Source organism: Tachypleus tridentatus, chromosome 6 (genome assembly GCF_004210375.1).
Source record: "Tachypleus tridentatus isolate NWPU-2018 chromosome 6, ASM421037v1, whole genome shotgun sequence".
NCBI classification, from domain to species: domain Eukaryota; kingdom Metazoa; phylum Arthropoda; class Merostomata; order Xiphosura; family Limulidae; genus Tachypleus; species Tachypleus tridentatus.
The window spans coordinates 40,022,053-40,042,266 of NC_134830.1; the positions used below are offsets into that span (position 1 = coordinate 40,022,053).

The 20,214-nt window shown below is 36.9% G+C and overlaps 1 protein-coding gene across 1 annotated transcript in view; it reads right to left on the reverse strand.

Annotated features, from left to right (window-relative positions):
• Positions 1-20,214, reverse strand: part of LOC143252294 (uncharacterized) — a 59,877-nt gene that overhangs the window by 8,237 nt on the left and 31,426 nt on the right. Inside the window, exon 3 of the mRNA XM_076504206.1 lies at positions 7,180-7,397. Coding sequence (XP_076360321.1) covers positions 7,180-7,397 — 218 coding nt within the window. The remainder of the gene's footprint in view (positions 1-7,179; positions 7,398-20,214) is intronic.

A 20,214-nucleotide genomic window follows, 5' to 3' on the forward strand; every position in this document is an offset into this window, starting at 1 on the left:
TAGAAAGAAACCAGCGAACACCAGCCACTCTTCACCTATCTACAGCCAAATAGAAAAAAATCAGCGAAGCCCAACCACTCTTCAAATCTACTCTAAGCCAAATAGAAAGAAACCAGCGAACACCAGCCACTCTTCACCTATCTACTCTAAGCCAAATAGAAAGAAACCAGCGAACACCAGCCACTCTTCACCTATCTACTCTAAGCCAAATAGAAAGAAACCAGCGAACACCAGCCACTCTTCACCTATCTACTCTAAGCCAAATAGAAAGAAACCAGCGAACACCAGCCACTCTTCACCTATCTACTCTAAGCCAAATAGAAAGAAACCAGCGAACACCAGCCACTCTTCACCTATCTACTCTAAGTCAGATAGAAAGAAACCAGCGAACACCAGCCACTCTTCACCTATCTACTCTAAGCCAAATAGAAAGAAACCAGCAAACACCAGCCACTCTTCACCTATCTACTCTAAGTCAGATAGAAAGAAACCAGCGAACACCAGCCACTCTTCACCTATCTACTCTAAGTCAGATAGATGAATTGATTTCACTCTTATCATGCGACATATTGTAGCTCGAACCTTGTAGAAAATATACAGATTTTAAATCAGAATAAATTAATACAAATCGCTTGTGTAAGGTATCCAAATATAAGTTCTTTAATATTTTCGTAGCTCTTTAAATATCTGTTTACTTTTAACTCTTTGGGGAAATATGATGAATTACAGGTTAGGCTTTGCTTCAAAGAACCTTTTATTCGATAATTTAAGAGGAAATTTAATTATTGGTTAGTAACATAGATTACGCTTTATAATATTTACTTTCTGACTGAAGATTCTAACTTTTATATTATTCTACATCCTATATTATTAATATACATTATATTTTATAAGATTTAATTTATAATTGAACATTCTATGTCTTATATCATTCTACATGTTTTATAGTTTTTTACAAATATACTTATTTTATTATCCATTTTAAAAATGTGTTGTTTTATTTCATTGTTTATGTACAAATGAAGCATTCATCTGTTTTAATATTTTTGGTTTATTTTCTATTTTAATTAGTTATTATCCTTAACAGCTTATGAAGATCAGTTAAAATTGCACAATCTAGTGAGAAGTTCTGGCTGCTTATGTGTACACTGAACAGCCATATCCTTACAACTGCACGCAATGGTTTGGATAATATTTTGTTTCATTAAGACCATAAACCTACCATTCTTTTCTTGTGATGCTGAAAAGCCCTGCTCGTTTTAGTTCATTCATCAAGAAATATAATTGTTTGTTTTGAAATTTCGCACAAAGCTACTCGAGGGCTATTTGTGCTAGCCGTCCCTAATTTAGCAGTGTAAGACTAGAGGGAAGGTAGCCAGTCACCACCACCCACCGCCAACTCTTGGACTACTCTTTTATCAACGAATAGTGGGATTGACCGTTACATTATAAAGCCCCCACAGCTGGGAGGGCAAGCATGTTTGGCGCGACGCAGGCGCTAACCCGCGACCCTCGGATTACGAGTCGCACGCCTTACGCGCTTGTCCGAGAAATATAAACTGTAATTAATTTGTGAGTGTTGGAACGGGATTACCGTGACGAAGACGGAGGTCAAATTAACGAGATTTATTATTTGAATACTTGTCGTGACAATGAAAGACGAACTGATTGATTGTGGTTCTCGTCGAACTAATTTTGTAAAATACAATCCTGTTGTATTACCTTTTGGAAACTTCTGCTGCTAAAGGGTGAAATTTTAACAACATTGATTGGCAATGGTCGTTAGCAACGTTTAGATATCCTCTAAGCCTTATCTGACGTTTTGAAAAGAAATCAAAGGACCCAATTCCGCAAAAAGAACGTTCATTACACCTTTATGATACTAACACTGTTGGAACAACATAAGCGGATTAAAGAACGTTCATTACACCTTTATGATACTAACACTGTTGGAACAACATAAGCGGATTAAAGAACGTTCATTACACCTTTATGATACTAGCACTGTTGGAACAACATAAGCGGATTAAAGAACGTTCATTACACCTTTATGATACTAACACTGTTGGAACAACATAAGCGGATTAAAGAACGTTCATTACACCTTTATGATACTAACACTGTTGGAACAACATAAGCGGATTAAAGAACGTTCATTACACCTTTATGATACTAACACTGTTGGAACAACATAAGCGGATTAAAGAACGTTCATTACACCTTTATGATACTAGCACTGTTGGAACAACATAAGCGGATTAAAGAACGTTCATTACACCTTTATGATACTAACACTGTTGGAACAACATAAGCGGATTAAAGAACGTTCATTACACCTTTATGATACTAGCACTGTTGGAACAACATAAGCGGATTAAAGAACGTTCATTACACCTTTATGATACTAACACTGTTGGAACAACATAAGCGGATTAAAGAACGTTCATTACACCTTTATGATACTAGCACTGTTGGAACAACATAAGCGGATTAAAGAACGTTCATTACACCTTTATGATACTAACACTGTTGGAACAACATAAGCGGATTAAAGAACGTTCATTACACCTTTATGATACTAACACTGTTGGAACAACATAAGCGGATTAAAGAACGTTCATTACACCTTTATGATACTAGCACTGTTGGAACAACATAAGCGGATTAAAGAACGTTCATTACACCTTTATGATACTAACACTGTTGGAACAACATAAGCGGATTAAAGAACGTTCATTACACCTTTATGATACTAGCACTGTTGGAACAACATAAGCGGATTAAAGAACGTTCATTACACCTTTATGATACTAACACTGTTGGAACAACATAAGCGGATTAAAGAACGTTCATTACACCTTTATGATACTAACACTGTTGGAACAACATAAGCGGATTAAAGAACGTTCATTACACCTTTATGATACTAGCACTGTTGGAACAACATAAGCGGATTAAAGAACGTTCATTACACCTTTATGATACTAACACTGTTGGAACAACATAAGCGGATTAAAGAACGTTCATTACACCTTTATGATACTAACACTGTTGGAACAACATAAGCGGATTAAAGAACGTTCATTACACCTTTATGATACTAACACTGTTGGAACAACATAAGCGGATTAAAGAACGTTCATTACACCTTTATGATACTAACACTGTTGGAACAACATAAGCGGATTAAAGAACGTTCATTACACTTTTATGATACTGGTAACGTTGGAACAACATAAGAAAAAAATGTTCTTTTCACCATTATAATACTAGCAATGTTGGAACAACACAAACAGATAAAAGCACGTTCCTTACATCATTATGGTACAAACACTGTCGGAACAACACAAACAAATAAAAGAACGTTCCTTAAATCATTATGGTACTAACACTGTTGAAACAACACAAGCAGATAAAAGGACGTTCCTTACATCATCATGATGATACTAACAATGCTAAAACAACACAAGCAGAGAAAAGGACGTTCCTTACACCATTATGGTACTAACACTGTTGAAACAACACAGCAGATAAAATAACGTTCCTTACACCATTATGGTACTAACACTGTTGGAACAACACAACCAGATAAAAGCACGTTCCTTACACCATTTTGGTACTAACTCTGTTGAAACAACACAAGCAGATAAAAGTTCCCGATGAGATTTTTTCTAGGATTTAACGTCAGTTTGTTTCCTGTTAAGGACATATCTATGCAATGAGTAGCCTGTGCTATAACCACCAGCCAGCATTATAAGCACTTACTGAGCCAATGAGGGACGTCAGTTAGAATATGGTGAAATAACTTCGTAGATGACGTCGCACGTTCCCAGTCACCCCTGGTACAGAGTTATATTTTAAGCCCCTCAAGTTGTGTTTTCCTTCTTGCATAAGAGATAAAAATGTTTATCAACCAGCTGTTGGATGTCATATGACAAGTTTAGCAAAGTATTTTTAAGTTACTGTGGAAATAACAGATTATTTTCTCTTGTTGAAAGAATGGATCAGTTGGAGCAAATATGACGTCTGTTTAACTTACAAGACTAGTTAATCATCTTCCTGGATCATCTATTGCTTGTAAGACAACTGTGTGACATACAGTACACACTCTACTCGTTTTCTCAAAATCTGTTCTAGCTTACGAGCCTATCTAATAGTCTGTGAGACACTGTATAACTTCAAACTTACGAGACAATCTAATAGTCTGTGAGACACTGTATAACTTCTAGCTTACGAGACTATCTGATAGTCTGGGAGACACTGTGTAGCATCTAGCTTACGAGACTATCTAATAGTCTGCGAGATACCTGTCTAACCTATGTTACAAGTTGAGATAGTGTGAAACTGAATTAAATAATAATTTAAATTTAGAAGTTCATTAAATGTCGATACGTATTAAATTTATTATATCTACCAACAAGATTAATATACACAATTTTTGTAAATACAAATATATGTTAATGTACAAACAATAATACAATTTATAATAACGATTATTACAAATGAATATTTTAAATAATGATTTATATACAAACGTTTTACAAACTTACAAACAATATTGTGTTGTTGTTGTTGTTGTTTTGAATTAATCACAAAGCTGCACAATGGGCTATCTGTGCTCTGCCCACAACAGGTATAGAAACCCGGTTTTTAGCATAGTAAGTGCGCAGACATACCGCTGAGCCAGTGGGAGGTACAATACGAGGGCTGTTCACTGTGTCGGTATTTGGGTATTGATGTTAAATACCCAGGAGAGTCAGGTACATTTGACCTCTTCCTCCTACGAGGGCTGTTCAAAAAATACGCGGACTGTTTGAATTGCGCGGCTCCAGTTGGTTCCAGGAGAAACCGCTTGGTGTCGCTAGGTTCGCACAGATCAGCTGATTACGACGCCATTTCCCGATTGCAGATATCTTCATTTGTGTATTAGCTACGCGGTTTTAAGTGAAGTGCGATTTTTTCGTTTGGCGGATTTCAGAATGAATGACCTGAAGGAGCAACGACTTGCTGTGAAGTTTTGTGCTAAACTTGGAAAATCTGCGATTGAAACTTTTGCTATGCTTAACACGGCTTATGGTGATGTTGCTATGAAGTGTACGGCATGTTTCAAGTGGCATGAACGTTTTAAGGATGGTCGACAGTCCATTGAAGATGATGAGCGTCCTGGACGTCCTTCCACGTCAACTGACGACCCACACGTCGACAAAATCAACACTCTGGTGCGGGCAAATCGACGTCTGACTGTCAGGGAGCTTGCTGAAGAGTGTGGGATATCAGTTGGATCTTGTTACGATATTTTGACCGAAAAATTGAAGATGCACCGCGTTGCTGCGAAATTCAGCCCTCATAACTCGTGAGTTTTTTGCCAAACACTCGATCACTGTTCTTCCCCACCCCCCTACTCACCTGACCTTGCTCCTTGCGATTTTTTCTTGTTCCCCAAACTCAAAAGACCCTTGAAAGGAAGAAGATTTGAGGCGATTCCCGAGATTAAGGCAAATGCGACGAAGGAGCTGGAGGACATTACAAAAGAAGCGTACCAGGACTGTTTCAACAAGTGGAAACACCGTTGGGATAAGTGTGTGAGTTGGGGATGAGAGTACTTTGAAAGGGTCCCAGACCTGTAACTTCTAAATAAAGTACATTTTGTTTTATGACGTCAGTCCGCGTATTTTTTGAACAGACCTCGTATTGTGTTTTCTATTTGTTCTGGAACTGGATATTTTAGCGAGAGTCTACGAAGAGCGAACTAATTTTGAGTTAATATATGCACAATTCACTTGAAAGGGAACTAGTTAGTTCTGCGTCGAGTTTTCCACCAATGAAGTTATATTTATGTTTTCGTAAAAATACTAGTATCCGATGTGAAGCCACCAAAGTTAGAAATCTATAAACGTTACTGACCTGGAGGTTTCCGATTAGTAAGGGATAATCACACTTACAGCTTTCGAGGTTTCGTAGTACAACAATTGTAATGAACCAATAATATATACTATCTCTCGGTGCGTCGCGTTGGTTACAATTATATATTATAGGCGTGATGATTCTTATATTCGAGAATCTTCTACAACTTTAGTGAATAGGTGGGAATTTCGCAAAACAAATTTAACAGTATAATATACATACGTTTCTAAATATATGTTTAACTTAAACATCGATATTAAAATAGATATATAATAGTAAATCCGTCATATAGTTTAGACGTAGTCTAAACGTTTTCTCAACAACTGCATGACATACAAGACTGTCTAATCGTTTTACTACTGACACACGTTTTCCTTAGATTGACACTGATCAATTGACAAATAACTCTTCATTTTGTTAATGGCCCTCGGTACTAAGGGATATTACCCCTCTGATTGTCAGAGGAAATCTTAGTTTCTATCAGTTGTAGGTCTGGCATGGCCAGGTTGTTAAGGTGTTCGACATGTAAGCTGAGAATCGTGAGTTTGAATCCCTATCACACCAAATATGATCGCCCTTACAGCCGTGGGAGCGTTATAATGTGACAGTCAATCCCACTATTCGTTGGTAAAAAGTAACCCAAGAGTCAGCGGTGGGTGATGATGACTAGCTGCCTTCCCTCTAGTCTTACGCTGCTAAATTATGGACGGCTAGCGCAGATAGCCCTCTTGTAGTGTTGCGCGAAATTCAAAAACAACAAACAAACAAACAAATCTATCAGTTGTATCGCAGCGTAACATGATATACCCACATCACTGTTATCATCTGCCGTAAAAATAGTCAGATTTTACATGTACAAATACATTATAATTTGGACATTCAAATAAATAAAGTGCTCTATAAATATTTGAGAAATGTCCCTAATTACGTGGCCAATAAGTATAATAGGTAACTACAGAAAGACGGTTGGAAAACTTAACTTTTAATATATTTTTACGATTGAATTATTCACGTAAGTGAAACTTTCTCTGCTTTTAGTTTTCTTCTTCAAATAATCAAGACCACCCTTTAAAATACAAGTAATGTATTATTTACTTCAGAACTCGAATGTCTAACTAAATTTATAGATATAAAACACAACGTGCAATAAGGTTCGGTTCAATAAACAACACGTTCTTGCCTGATGGCTCTTGGCTGGTCACGTTCATGATCACATTATATTGATAACATTGTTACATATCTTCTTGTTCATAGAATCAACATTATTTTCTTTACCTGAACAGAAAAATTTTCAAATTCTCTACTGACTCTCCTCAAAATGGATCCAGCTTCACGTACCCGTTCTTCAAACGACAAGGGAACAGAAGAAGACCGGCCACGTGTTTGGGCTAGTGGAGCTTGGACCACATCTGGGAGAGTTCTGTCGGCAGCCTGGTTGTCTGTAGATGCCGGAGAACTGGTGTCTTGATCCGGTAAGTGGAAGACTGGATCACCTAAACAGAAATTTTGGAATAATTCACTGAGTCGTCATTTAGACAGCGATAAAAAAAATCAACACAAGTTGTGTTAAAAAGTAAACTGTTAAATATTTTTATTTAACAAAAACAATAAAAACACTTGTTACACAGAACCTTCTGTTACCACATAGACATAACACTGGGCGCCTTCTTCAGATTTTGTATATACATATATTTAACTCAACAAATTATCATCTTCTTTCAGGCCGATTCCTGACAGTGTTTGTAACTCGTTAGCTGACAGACAGACATCTTATGGATATCTATAATTTATGTTAGTGCTCAATGTGCAGCCCGAAACGTTTCTCAACACATGGAGAAACGGCAGATGTCCATAAAAACTCTAAACACCAAAAAATACCATAATGTCACGGAGACTTAACAACTACAATTACCTAATAAACGGTAAGATTAAACTCTCATTGAACATCGAACTAAAACCCTTGAATAAACTAACCTTCATCAAACAAACAATTTCTTAAATAATTTTGTCACTAGATATTTAACAATAAAAGTTGTTAAATTGATCAACTAATACTTAGGTTTAACATTAAAAATATGTCAGTGTTTAGAGTGTTTTACAACATGCCAGACATCACAAGAAACCACGAAGTTTAAAACAGTATCGTTGGGTTTCGTACGTCTCACGTTTTTTTTATATTATGACTGTTTATACGTGAACATTCACTTGTGTCTTTACAACTAAGTTAGCTTGATGTATTATGACACCACAAAGAAACTCCTCATTGGTGGAACTTGAGATATTATCAACGTTAATGATTTGAAAAGCCGTTCTGTGAATACTTTTGGCTGAGAGGCTCGAAATCACCACACAAAAATAACTTAGGACGATATTTGTACCTTATTATCACTTCTATTATAAACTACCTCTCATAGAGATAAATTTGGATGTCTGTTTAATTTATTCGTCACCGGTACTGTTTATTAAAATTCGCTGGCCTCCCAGCAGCACAGCGGTATGTCTGTGGACTTACAATGTTAGAAACCGGGTTTCGATATACCCATGGTGGACAGAGCACAGATACTCCCTTGTGTAGTTTTGTGCTTAATTAGAAGCAAGCAAGAATCTGCTGAAAGTATTTAAAAACTAGTGTCTTTCTAAGGTTGGTAAAGGAGTACCCCAAAAGTTGGCGGTGGGTGGTAATAATTAGTTGCCTTCCCTCTAGTCTTACACTGCTAAATTATGGACGGCTAGTGCAGATAGCCCTTGTGTAGCTTTGGGCGAAATTCAAAACAAACCAAAAACTTTAGTGCCTTTTGGGGAAGCTAATTATTTGTAATTCTTCAACTATCACAGAATATAAATAGTTGGGAAATTTATGCTTTAATTTCGTTTATTAAGCCTATCTAATCCATCTTACACTATTCTGTCACAAAAGGCATTCAGCAAAACATTTCTGCTAAACTATAAACACTGAACATGTGTTTGGTTAGGTATTCTGCCTCCAAATGTGATCTGAAGATTCTGTCAGTTAAGTTGGAAATTAATATTTTATGTAGTGATCGGAAACCTATGATGTCACCAAACAGATTTATTCAGCAGAACATGTTGTTGGTTATTTAATCAATGAATAAGGACTGTTTATTAACCATCTTTTCAAGAAAACAATGTTCAGTAAACCATGGTGTGATATATAAAGTACTAAAATAGAGATGTTCTATAATCATCCTTTCAAGAAAACAATGTTCAGTAAACCATGGTGTGATACATAAAGTACTAAAATAAAGATGTTCTATAATCATCCTTTCAAGAAAACAACGTTCAGTAAACCACGGTGTGATATATAAAGTACTAAAATAAAGATGTTCTATAATATACTCTTCAAAAAAAAAAACGCAAAAGGCAAAATATGAGACAAATTGTTAACAAGTTTATTCCGGGTAGTTCTGTATGACATGTGTGAAACATTGCACATTCACTGCTGAACATCCAAAGTCTGCAAAGGCGAAGTCCACGCTCACTAGGTGAAGTTTAACGTCACTCAACGTCAATAACGAGTATGCCCCCCGTGAGCATCAATAACTGCATGGCATCTCCTGCCCATGGAAGCGATGAGATGATGAATCACATCCTGTGGAATGGCTGTCCACTCAGCCTGCAAAGCTGCTGCAAGCTGAGGTAGAGTCTGCGGTTGAGGTTGTCGCCGTCGCAGACGTCGGTCCAACTCGTCCCAAAGATGTTCGATGGGGATTAAATCTGGTGATCTGGAGGGCCAGGGAAGAACGTTGATGTTGTGGTGTCTCAAGAAGACAGTGGTGAGTCGGGCTGAGTGAGGACGGGCGTTGTCATGCTGAAAAACGTCGTTGACGTTCACCATGATGGGTTGCACATGGGGCCTAAGAATCTCGTCGACGTATCGTTGAGCCGTAAGATTCCCTCGAATGTGCAAAAGGTCTGTTCTGGCATTGTAGGCGATGGCAGCCCACATCATGACGCTGCCACCACCAAATCTGTCAACATCCTGCACACAGTTTGCTGCGAAACGTTCACCTCGGCGAAGGTAAACACGGGTCCTTCCATCCTGCCTACGAAGCATAAAACGTGATTCGTCGCTGAACCAAACATGCCTCCATCGTCGATGAGGCCATACCCGATGTGCCCGAGTCCACTGCAGCCGTGCTTGACGATGTTGCTGGGTGAGGATGACGCCTCTGACTGGAATTCGAGGTCGGATTCCTGCATCTAGTAGACGGTTGCGTACGGTCTGATCGGAAATCCTACGCAGCCCTGGTATGGTTGAGGCAGTAGACGTCGCAGTGGTGGTCACATCCCGAAGGTGACGGAACCGGATGTAGCGATCTTATGCGGGCGTGGTCACACGAGGTCTGCCAGATCGTGGACGGTCACAAGTTGATCCATGTTGTTGGTGACGATTCCATAGCCTTGTGATGGTGCTTGGGTGGACATTCACAGCTCTGGCAACATCTGATCGAGATTCGCCTGCTTCCAAGCGACCAATGGCGTTGTTACGTTGTGCTTCAGTCAGTTTTGGCGTAACTGTATTGCGTGTCGGTGGCTTAACACTGAGCTATGGAAACCGAGAACCCGTCACTTTTATAGGGATTTTGCACATGTTGCACTTGTAGAACATGCAGATCTCTCAAACAAATTTATTGGACACGCATGCGTTTTGGCGAAAAATCCGATGTTTTCCTCCGTTTTCAAAGTGCACAACTTTTATTGTCATTTTGGTCTGACAATCAGTGCCTTAACACGTGTAACATCACATACTCTGAGCTTGTAACGTTATTACACATATTCCTCTTTAAAATAACAAAAATATCTTTTTTGCGTTTCTTGTTTTGAGGAGTATATATTCTGTGGTTATTTAAACAACAGAAAGAAGAGAAACTTGTGATTGTTAAAACACTGAACGAAGAGTTGAATAAAACTAAATGTTGACCACACACATTTCTCCTCGCCGGTTCGGCGCTTGGCTCTGGTTTCGATATACAGTAGATAGAGACAGTGGAAATCTCGTTAATCCATTTATGCGCGTCACTAATTAGATGACGAGTCGTTTGACTACCTTTAGAGAGTCAGATTTCGAGTTAATGGAAATCAAAGCATATATTATTTAAACACTTTTAGAACATCTAAAAAACTATATTTTTTATAATCTAAAACATCAAGCTACTCTAAAGAACCATTTTAAACAGATATGGTTATTTAACTACAAACCAAAAACCCATCTCAAGTTATTTTATCGTTTAAAACATCAAGCTAATTCACAAAATCAATTTAGACAAATGTGGTTATTTAAAAACAAGCATATTTTGTGACGAGTAACATTGAAACGTTAAGTTTTCTGGAAAATCATTAGTAGAAATACTGTTTTTACCCTGAAAACTTGAAGTTGTTTTGTTTTGAATTTCGCGCAAAGCTACACGAGAGCTATCTGTGCTAGCCGTCCCTAACCTAGCAGTGTAAGACTAGAGGGAAGGCAGCTAGTCATCACCACCCACCGCCAACTCTTGGGCTACTCTTTTACCAACGAATAGTGGGATTGACCGTCACATTATAACGCCCAACGGCTGAAAGGGCGAGTATGTTTGGCGCGACCGGGATGCGAACCCGCGACCCTCAGATTACGAGTCGCACGCCTTAACACGCTTGGCCATGCCGGGCCTCTTGAATAAAATAAAATAAATCTATCCTTAATTGGGAAATGATGAATGAATACAAGATCTGATGTTCCTTACTGATATACTGAATGATCCACAAACTCTCAACTTGGCACTTCATGAGAAGAATAAAATTGTTTCTGATCTTACTCAGACAATTTTCAGCTTTTAAAATAAAATAAAACTTTTTCAAAGAGACATATTGTCAAGAAACTTCAGTTACTTTTCCAGTCTCAAAAGGAGAGTAAATACATTCCCTGATATTGAAATAAAAGACTACAAATTGGAATAATACAAAGATAAATTACAAGGATTGCTTGATAATTTCCTAGACAGGTTTGAGGACTTGCAGGAGCTGAAGCCCTGCTTCGCCTTCCTCGTAAATCCATTCATGGTTAATGTGATCGATGATGGTTGTCCAATTCTCGAACCTCTGGTTACAGAATCATCTGGTGTGAAATTGGAACTAATAGAACTGCTGGAGAACCTAGGTCTAAAGATGATCCATAAATTCCATTCCACAATTGAGGTCTGGAAGCAAGTTCCAGAAATAAAATATTCTGAACTAAAGAAAACCAGTTTGCGACTCATCTCAATGTTCAGCACAACATACTGCTCTGAATCATTGTATTCTGTAATGAAGTTTGCGAAGTCGAAGCGTCATGCAATCCTCACAAATCAACACCTGACGGAACTAATTCGTACATATTATCCGGAACTTCAACGAATCACAACCAAGATGGAAACTCACAAGACCTCTACTAGCAGTAAATAGCCTGATAATTGTATCAATGTCTGTTTGTGTCAGTATCGTGATAAGACTAAAATTTTGTAAGGTGTATCTGATTAAAATATCTCGAATTTTATTGTTTTACATATTTTCCTCATGTTTTGACCGGATATTTACTAAGACAAATAAATATCATTAAAAATATCTGTTTTACCCCTTTTATTTTTATTTTTTGGAAATCTCATTTAATGTTAATGAAATGCAAATTTGTATATTTTTCTTAGACATTTCCATAGTTCATTACTGTATTAAATACCCTCAATATACTTAAAACAATAATGAGCCAGGATTTTGAAAATATTTCATATATATATGTGTACTTTGTGATCATTGAAACGAATACAAATAAACAGTTTTGAAACTACATGCATGAATAAATATTATTATGTACATCTATTTATTAATATTTATATAAAATTTATGTTACACAATATGCATGTGACAATAAAAACGTGTGTAATATTTGTTCATGTCTTAGGGCTCTCAAACATCTGAAGTTTATGGTATGTTCGTTTGTTTTTGAATTTCGCGCAAAGCTACTCGAGGGATATCTGTGCTAGCAATCCCTAATTTAGCAGTGTAAGACTAGAGGGAAGGCAACGAGTTATCACCACCCACCTCCAACTCTTGGGCTACTCTTTTACCAACAAATAGTGGGATTGACTGTCACATTATAACGTCCCTATGGTAGAAAGTGGCAGCGCCAATGGGGTCTTGGGAGCTCCAGCCCCCCAAATGAGCCAAGCCCCCCTCAGCCCCCAATATTGTTACTTACATATATTCATAAAATATGGAAAACACAATCGTCGTTGTTGCTTAACAATTAACATCAAAGAGACACAGATCTGTAGAGCTCAACGTCTTCATTAAGACGGAAGTATGTGTCAAGCGTCCCATAGCAACGTATTGAATGCACTGAAACTCATGCGCTGTATTGCTGCTCCCTGTGTAATGCCATTCTATCTTGAGCTTTGACGAAAATTAGACAACCACGTTGATTTCAAGTTACAACAGATCATCAGGGATTTTACTTGATAAACCAAAGGTTTCACAGGTATTTACCCATTAATTTCATTTATCTTTTACTGAAAAGCTATGAAGCATTTAATCGGTGTTGTGTCCTCTGTAAGATCATTTTGCATTGTGTATCAGCCATCCAAAATTGTACTGATGATTGTGGCATACACTTAAAATTGTAACTTACAATCCAATTAATGTTATACTTATAATTAAATAATAACCTTACATGTTAACTGACCAAATAATATTTCTAAACAACTCAAGAATGAATTTTGAAATAGTCATTGGGCTATTTAGAAGTGCCTAATTTAATGTAATGTAGTAGTTACATTATTGTAACAGGTGCTTGTCACACTTATGATAATAAGAACAATATCATAATCACAGTTTGGCCTGTATGAATAATGTGAACTTATGATGAAACCAGCCTTTCTGTGAAGGTCAACTGCAATTTAGACATTTTGTTTTGGTGCTACTATGACCATTCAATATCCAGGCCGCGGATTTGCTTTGTTCGAGCGCGCGATTCCCGCCTCGAACGCCTTAAGCGTATGATCACCGATCCGCTTACCATGGTGTACGCACTACGTACGGCTAACGATCGGCTCAGCCCGATCGAGATCCACATGCCACCTGCACGCCACACACCCCCGCTCACTCCCATTAGCTGCCTACAGTTTTACAACATGCCCTATTTGTAATAATGAATTATTAATCAGAGTATGAGTTTCCAATGAAAACTGAATTGAAATTGCAGTTCAAAATAGCACACCTTTCTGAAATGTACCTTGGTATTTACATTATTATAATTCAACATCTATATTTCATATTGATGGCATTTTGGAAAGCCCCTCCATAGTTTACCTCAGCCCTCCCCAACGAAAATATCCTGGCGCCGCCACTGATGGCAGAAAGGGCGAGCATGTTTGGTGTGATGGGGATTTGAACACGAGACTCTCGGATTACGAGTCCAGCGCCTTAACCCCCATGGCCATGCGTTTATCGTATGTGGTTCTTACGTTAAGTAAATATGGCCAACCCTGAAAAAGTTTACAAGGTTTCTTATATGTGGCTCTTAACTCTCAAGAGATTTAAAAATAAAACTTATTGTGGAAAAGATTATGTACAAAATAAATTCGTCTTTTTAACGTAAATAATCTCGAAACATGAAAGCACAAACGGTGCAGAACGATGCAAATATATTTTAATCGCAAAAATACACAGTCATGAGACTCTAGCTAACACAGTCATGAGACTCTAGCTAACACAGTTAACCAAAGAGAGTACAGTTAGAAAAGATTCGGTTTGTTTTCGAATTTCGCTCAAAGCTACACGAGGGCTATCTGCGCTCGCTCTTCCTAATTCAGCAGTGTAAGGCTAGATGGAATGCACCACCCGCCGCCAACTCTTGGGCTACTCTTTTACCAACGAATAGAGGGACTGACCGTCACATTATAACGCCCCCATAGCTGAAAGGCGAGCATAGTTGGTGCGACATGGATTCGATCTCACGACTCTCAGATTACGAGGGGAATGTCTTAACCATCTGGCCATGCCGGACCAGTTAGAACACATAATACAAAATGTTTTGTTGATATGTTTTTCTTAGTTCACTAACCTACTAAAAAAAATCCAAATAACACTTAAGCTTCAATTCCATCCCTAAATTTGCCCATCTTTTCCGCCGTAAAGGCGTCATTATGTTAGGCTTAGTACCATTATTCGTTGGTGAAGAGTAGCCTTAGAATAGGCGGTATCACACCCTTACAAACTGACTTTTTCCGGCGAAGATATTTAATGTTCTCGTAGAAATACTAATGTCCGAAGCTAATTCACTAAAGTTAAATGGGTTGTTATGTTCGAAAAATATAAACGTTCGCGGTCAAATTTTGTAGTTTTCCGATTAATGGGCGTTAATAACAGTTATAGTTTCCAAGGGCTACAGCACAATATTTGTAGCTGTCCAGGAACAATAATACTTCTATCATGTTTTATATGAATCACGTGGGTTTCTTGAACTTTCATTAATGTTCGATTACGAGCCAATGTTTTCGAAAAACAAATATTGTTGATTTTTACCCTCAAGAATCTCCTACACGTTTCGAAAACCAGCGGAATTTGAGCAATACATATCCAACAATATACGTCACAGGCAAAAAAGAAAACTATAATGAAACATGCGTAGATAATGAAATAAACGTATAACGGTGAATACGTTACACCTTACACCTTCCATAAGAATAACTTGTTGTTTGAAATATAAAAAAACAATATATTTTATGTGAGCCGAAATAAGAAAAACAAATCCCATTTGTATTCAAATGTTTTCAACGTATTAACCCAGACTTACGCAAAGGGCGATCTATACAAAGTCGTTTCTGATTTCGAACTCATGGTCTAGGCAGGAGTCAGCTTATCTACAGCGACCATGCCCACCCGCATACTACGCTTGTCCGATCTAATAACGTATATCGCCTGTCACTCACACAGTAACCAGAACAGCTGGTTCAGTACTCCGTTCTTTCGACTTGTAATGGTATTATTTAGACTTCCAGGCTGTCCCGTGATATGTTTTTGTGTTTTTCAGCAAGACACTTTAGTCCACTTGCTTCAGCTGGGGTAGCCCACATTCTGTACAAAAAGAATGGGTTACCGTTCTCATTAACTTTGGTAACTTGGAACCGGAGATCAAAAGAAGGACAACGATTCATGATGAACCGTCGGATCCACAGTCCCAACCCATTAATCTGCCTTTCTTGTACGTTTAATTTTGTTATAATTGTTTAATTAATTTTAAACTAATAATAGACTCCACAAGTAGAGAACAAAGTATAAAACAAAGGTTATAAATACATTTTCGTGACACTCATTTCAATTAAACTGACAATATTAAGTCAGTCTAGTGAATGTTCTGAAAATCAGGTTATAAATACATTTTCGTGACACTCATTTCAATTAAACTGACAATATTAAGTCAGTCTAGTGAATGTTCTGAAAATCAGTTTATATCTAATTAAGAAAATTTTCATACATGTAAAAAGCAACTCATTAGTACACAAAAAAAGTAAACAATTGTATTTCCAAACATTTTAGGCCTAGCATGGCTGGTGAATCGGGCTCATTGCTCACTACCTGAGGGTCGCAGATTTGAATCCCCTTCACCGAACATGCTCTACCACTTCGCCGTGTAAGGGAGGGGGGTTATAACGTGACGTACGTTGATAAAATTGTACCCCAAGAGTTTGGCGGTGGGTAGTGTTGACTAGCTGTCTTTCCTCTAGTCTATCACTGCTAAATTAACGACGACTAGCGCATATAGCCTAAACAAACCAACCAAATCTTCTATGTAACCTCAACTTCTCGACAATGGCTGTATGAGTATTACAGTATTTCATAGCCCAGTGAACGTTACATAGAATTATAACAGAGTGATTTCATAGGAAACTGAAAGGTTCTTAATGGTTCACTTACTATGAACTTCTCTGGACATTCTTATTCGAAGTATAACAGATTTTAATAAATAGCTCTTCTGATTTCGCCGGTATATTGTAGACAGGAGTCATGGAGGGCTTGTATCAAAATATGCGTAACAAAACTATATTAATGTTGTACCTTTACACAACCTCACTCGTGAAACGTATTCTGACTCGTGTACATTGAAGTGTAACTCACTGCTACGTAACGTTTACGTAATACGTGTTGCTGTTCTTAGTTTCTCTATCACAAATGTAATATGGCTCTCTTTTTTATCACTGTACGTTTACGTCTGTTTTAATGTGATAAGCTACACCACATTACTGTATGTTAGATATGTGATTCATATCGGTAAGATAAATAATGCTGCTGAAAGAGTCTCAAGTGATTAGTTCATTTCATCTAGCTACATTGTATACAAAAAACAAATACGTTATTTGATGTTATTTGAAGCCTTACATCTTAATTTTAAGGAACAAAAATTAAAGAGGGCGTAAATTCCCACCTATAGGGGTGTATGTGAAAAAATAATATGCAACATATGCTTTAAAGGGTTTGAATATTCTTTACGTATAGCTATCCCAGAATGTTAACAGTATCCACAAGTGAAATATTTTAAACGTTCTCCAACCTACGAAAACTGATTTTAAGCTGAGGTAGAATTCCGAGTTATATTTAAAACATTTTGTTCGTTTGTCAGTCGAAGAAATTAACGTTCATTACGTCGTTCGAGTATGCGACAATATATAAGACACGCTGTGGTGTGTGTATCTTACAGAATTATACAATACTGTCAAAAGTACTTTGTGTCAGAAGGACGTTATTTGTATTGGTAAATAAAAAAACAAACGTGGAACGTCTGTTATATGTGTTATTATTCCTTTATGGCCGTGTAACTACAAAATATTTCAAACCAATTCAAGTTAAGTATTGATTATAATAAAGTTATTGGTTTAATAGAATATAAAATTCAAAATAACAGCATCTCTACACTATAGTGTTCTAATAACAACAAAAGTCTATGTATTAACGTCCTATTTAACACATTATTGAAATAAAAATAACTACGCCTGCAGATATGTTTTACTAATATAGATGTGGTTGTATCCATATTTATCTTAATTTCTCCTACATACAGATTATAGTACACAGCCTGTTAACGTTGTGTGTTACTAAGCGCAAAGCTACAAAGTGGGCTATCTATGTTTTGCCCACCACGGGCATCGAAACCCGGTTTCTAGCAGTATAATTGGTCAGAGCGTGCGAGAGAGATTCAAAATCTTTCGCGCAAAATGCTTTAAGGGTTAAAAATTGAAATTTCAAAATAAAATGTATTATACTGATAGACATCGTTTTACGTCAAAAATTGTCTTAAAATAATGTTTGTGCAGAAACTTGTTAATTTATACAATTTTTACTTAAAGAAGCCTTAATATTCTTAAGATTTCAAACTCCAAATGTAGATATTTAACGGCATATTTCTGAAATATATATATTTCATTTGATTAAAGCTATTTTCAGCAACTTAATGATAAACGTTATATGTCTTAGCAAACAAAGGGGAGATTGAATTACATATGTAATTTAACTCTGTTGGTTTTTAACTAAATCATCTGAAACCTATCATATATTTCTTCTTACAGGTGGCTCCGAAGAACAATACCTTTTTTTTTATTAGCAGATGGTGTTACGCCATTGAAATCTAGCTCCAGATACCAAAAAGAAGCTTATGTATTGTTATAATCTTTACGTTTGACGTATATACTATTGCACTCTTAGTTGCACATGTTCAGTCCAAACAGTATTTTACTGCCTTCGTTGTACTTAGTCTATGTTCAATATCTGTTGTGTGTGTTTGTTTTTGCGTGTTTTTCTGTTTGTTATTTTTCCACAGATGGTTGAATTGGGAATTCAAAGAACCTACACATTTTATTTATGAAGTTTATCTTAACGTACAGTTATAACACATATCTATAATAAATGCCTCACATCTGATGAAGCATTTATTTACTGTTGCATCTTTCCAACTTGGCTGATGATGGCTTTTTTAAACACCTTGTTCCTCTGTTTTAGAACATTGCTCCAACTGACAGACTGTGTTCAGTTTAGGGCTGAATTACATTACTTTTCATATGGTCCCCCATGGATCAATGGTAAATTTGTAAGATTTAAAATGGTAAAATCCCGAATCAAATTCCTCACTGTGGACGAAGTACAGTAAATCTGTCAGGTAGTTTGAGCTAAACAACTATTTTTATATACGTATATCTTTCATATTAAAGCTTCATTACAGCAAAAGCAATAATAGAAACAGCAAAACTGAATTCGAAAATATATGTTATTGGTCTTTATAGAGTTGCTTTTTTTTAATTCGGCGCAAAGCTACACGAGGGCTATTTGTGCTAGACGGCCCTAATTTAGCAATTTGAAACTAGAGGAAAGGCAGCTTATCATCATCATCCACCGCCAACTCTTGGGCTACTCTTTTACGATCGAATAGTGGGATTGACCATCACATTATAGCTCCCCTAATACTGAAAGGGCCGGCATGTTTGGTGGGATGGTAATTCGAACCCGAGACGCTGAGACTACTAGTCGAGCGCCCTCACCACCTAGCTATGCCGAGCTCGATCTTTATAGAAACCGGTATGAACAAAATCTTCTAATTATATGTGCTTAGCCTCGTTAAGTCTGATTGTTATATCATTTAGGATTTAGGATATTGTATTATATTTGTTCAGCTTTGATAATTCTGATTGATATTATTTAGTACACTGTTCTATACCTTTGTAAAATTGGTGTCTCAAACACAGTATTGATCAGAAAACATTATACGGGCCGATGTAATATCACCACATAATTAGTGCCCATAAAACATTTCTTATTTGTTCGATTTCTCTTTTTCGGAGACTAATTTGTAATGACGTTCGAAAGCAGGTATTAAATTAATTTTTAATTCGTGTATTTCGTTCTTCAGGTTAACACCAGACGGTAAAAAGGTTATATTTTACTATCATAATTATTACTGATTATTCTTTTTGTATAACAATCATCCACTTTATCCAACCCCTCACACTTCAGAATCATATGATAGCTGAAGTCAAGCGTGTATTAAAAGAACATTTAGTCACCAATCATATAATTCTAAAAAATGATATTGTTGCAACTCAAATACCATGACAGTTTTATGGAGGGTGGTTTAACCTTCAGATAGTAAGGCTTTCACTATCTTCTGTAGTAGAAAATGATCAACAGGTCCAGTTTAAAAATTAAGTGTGGGTACAATTGTTTGTTTGTTTATTTTTGAATTTCGCACAAAGCTACTCGAGGGCTATCTGTGCTAGCCAACCCTAATTTAGCAGT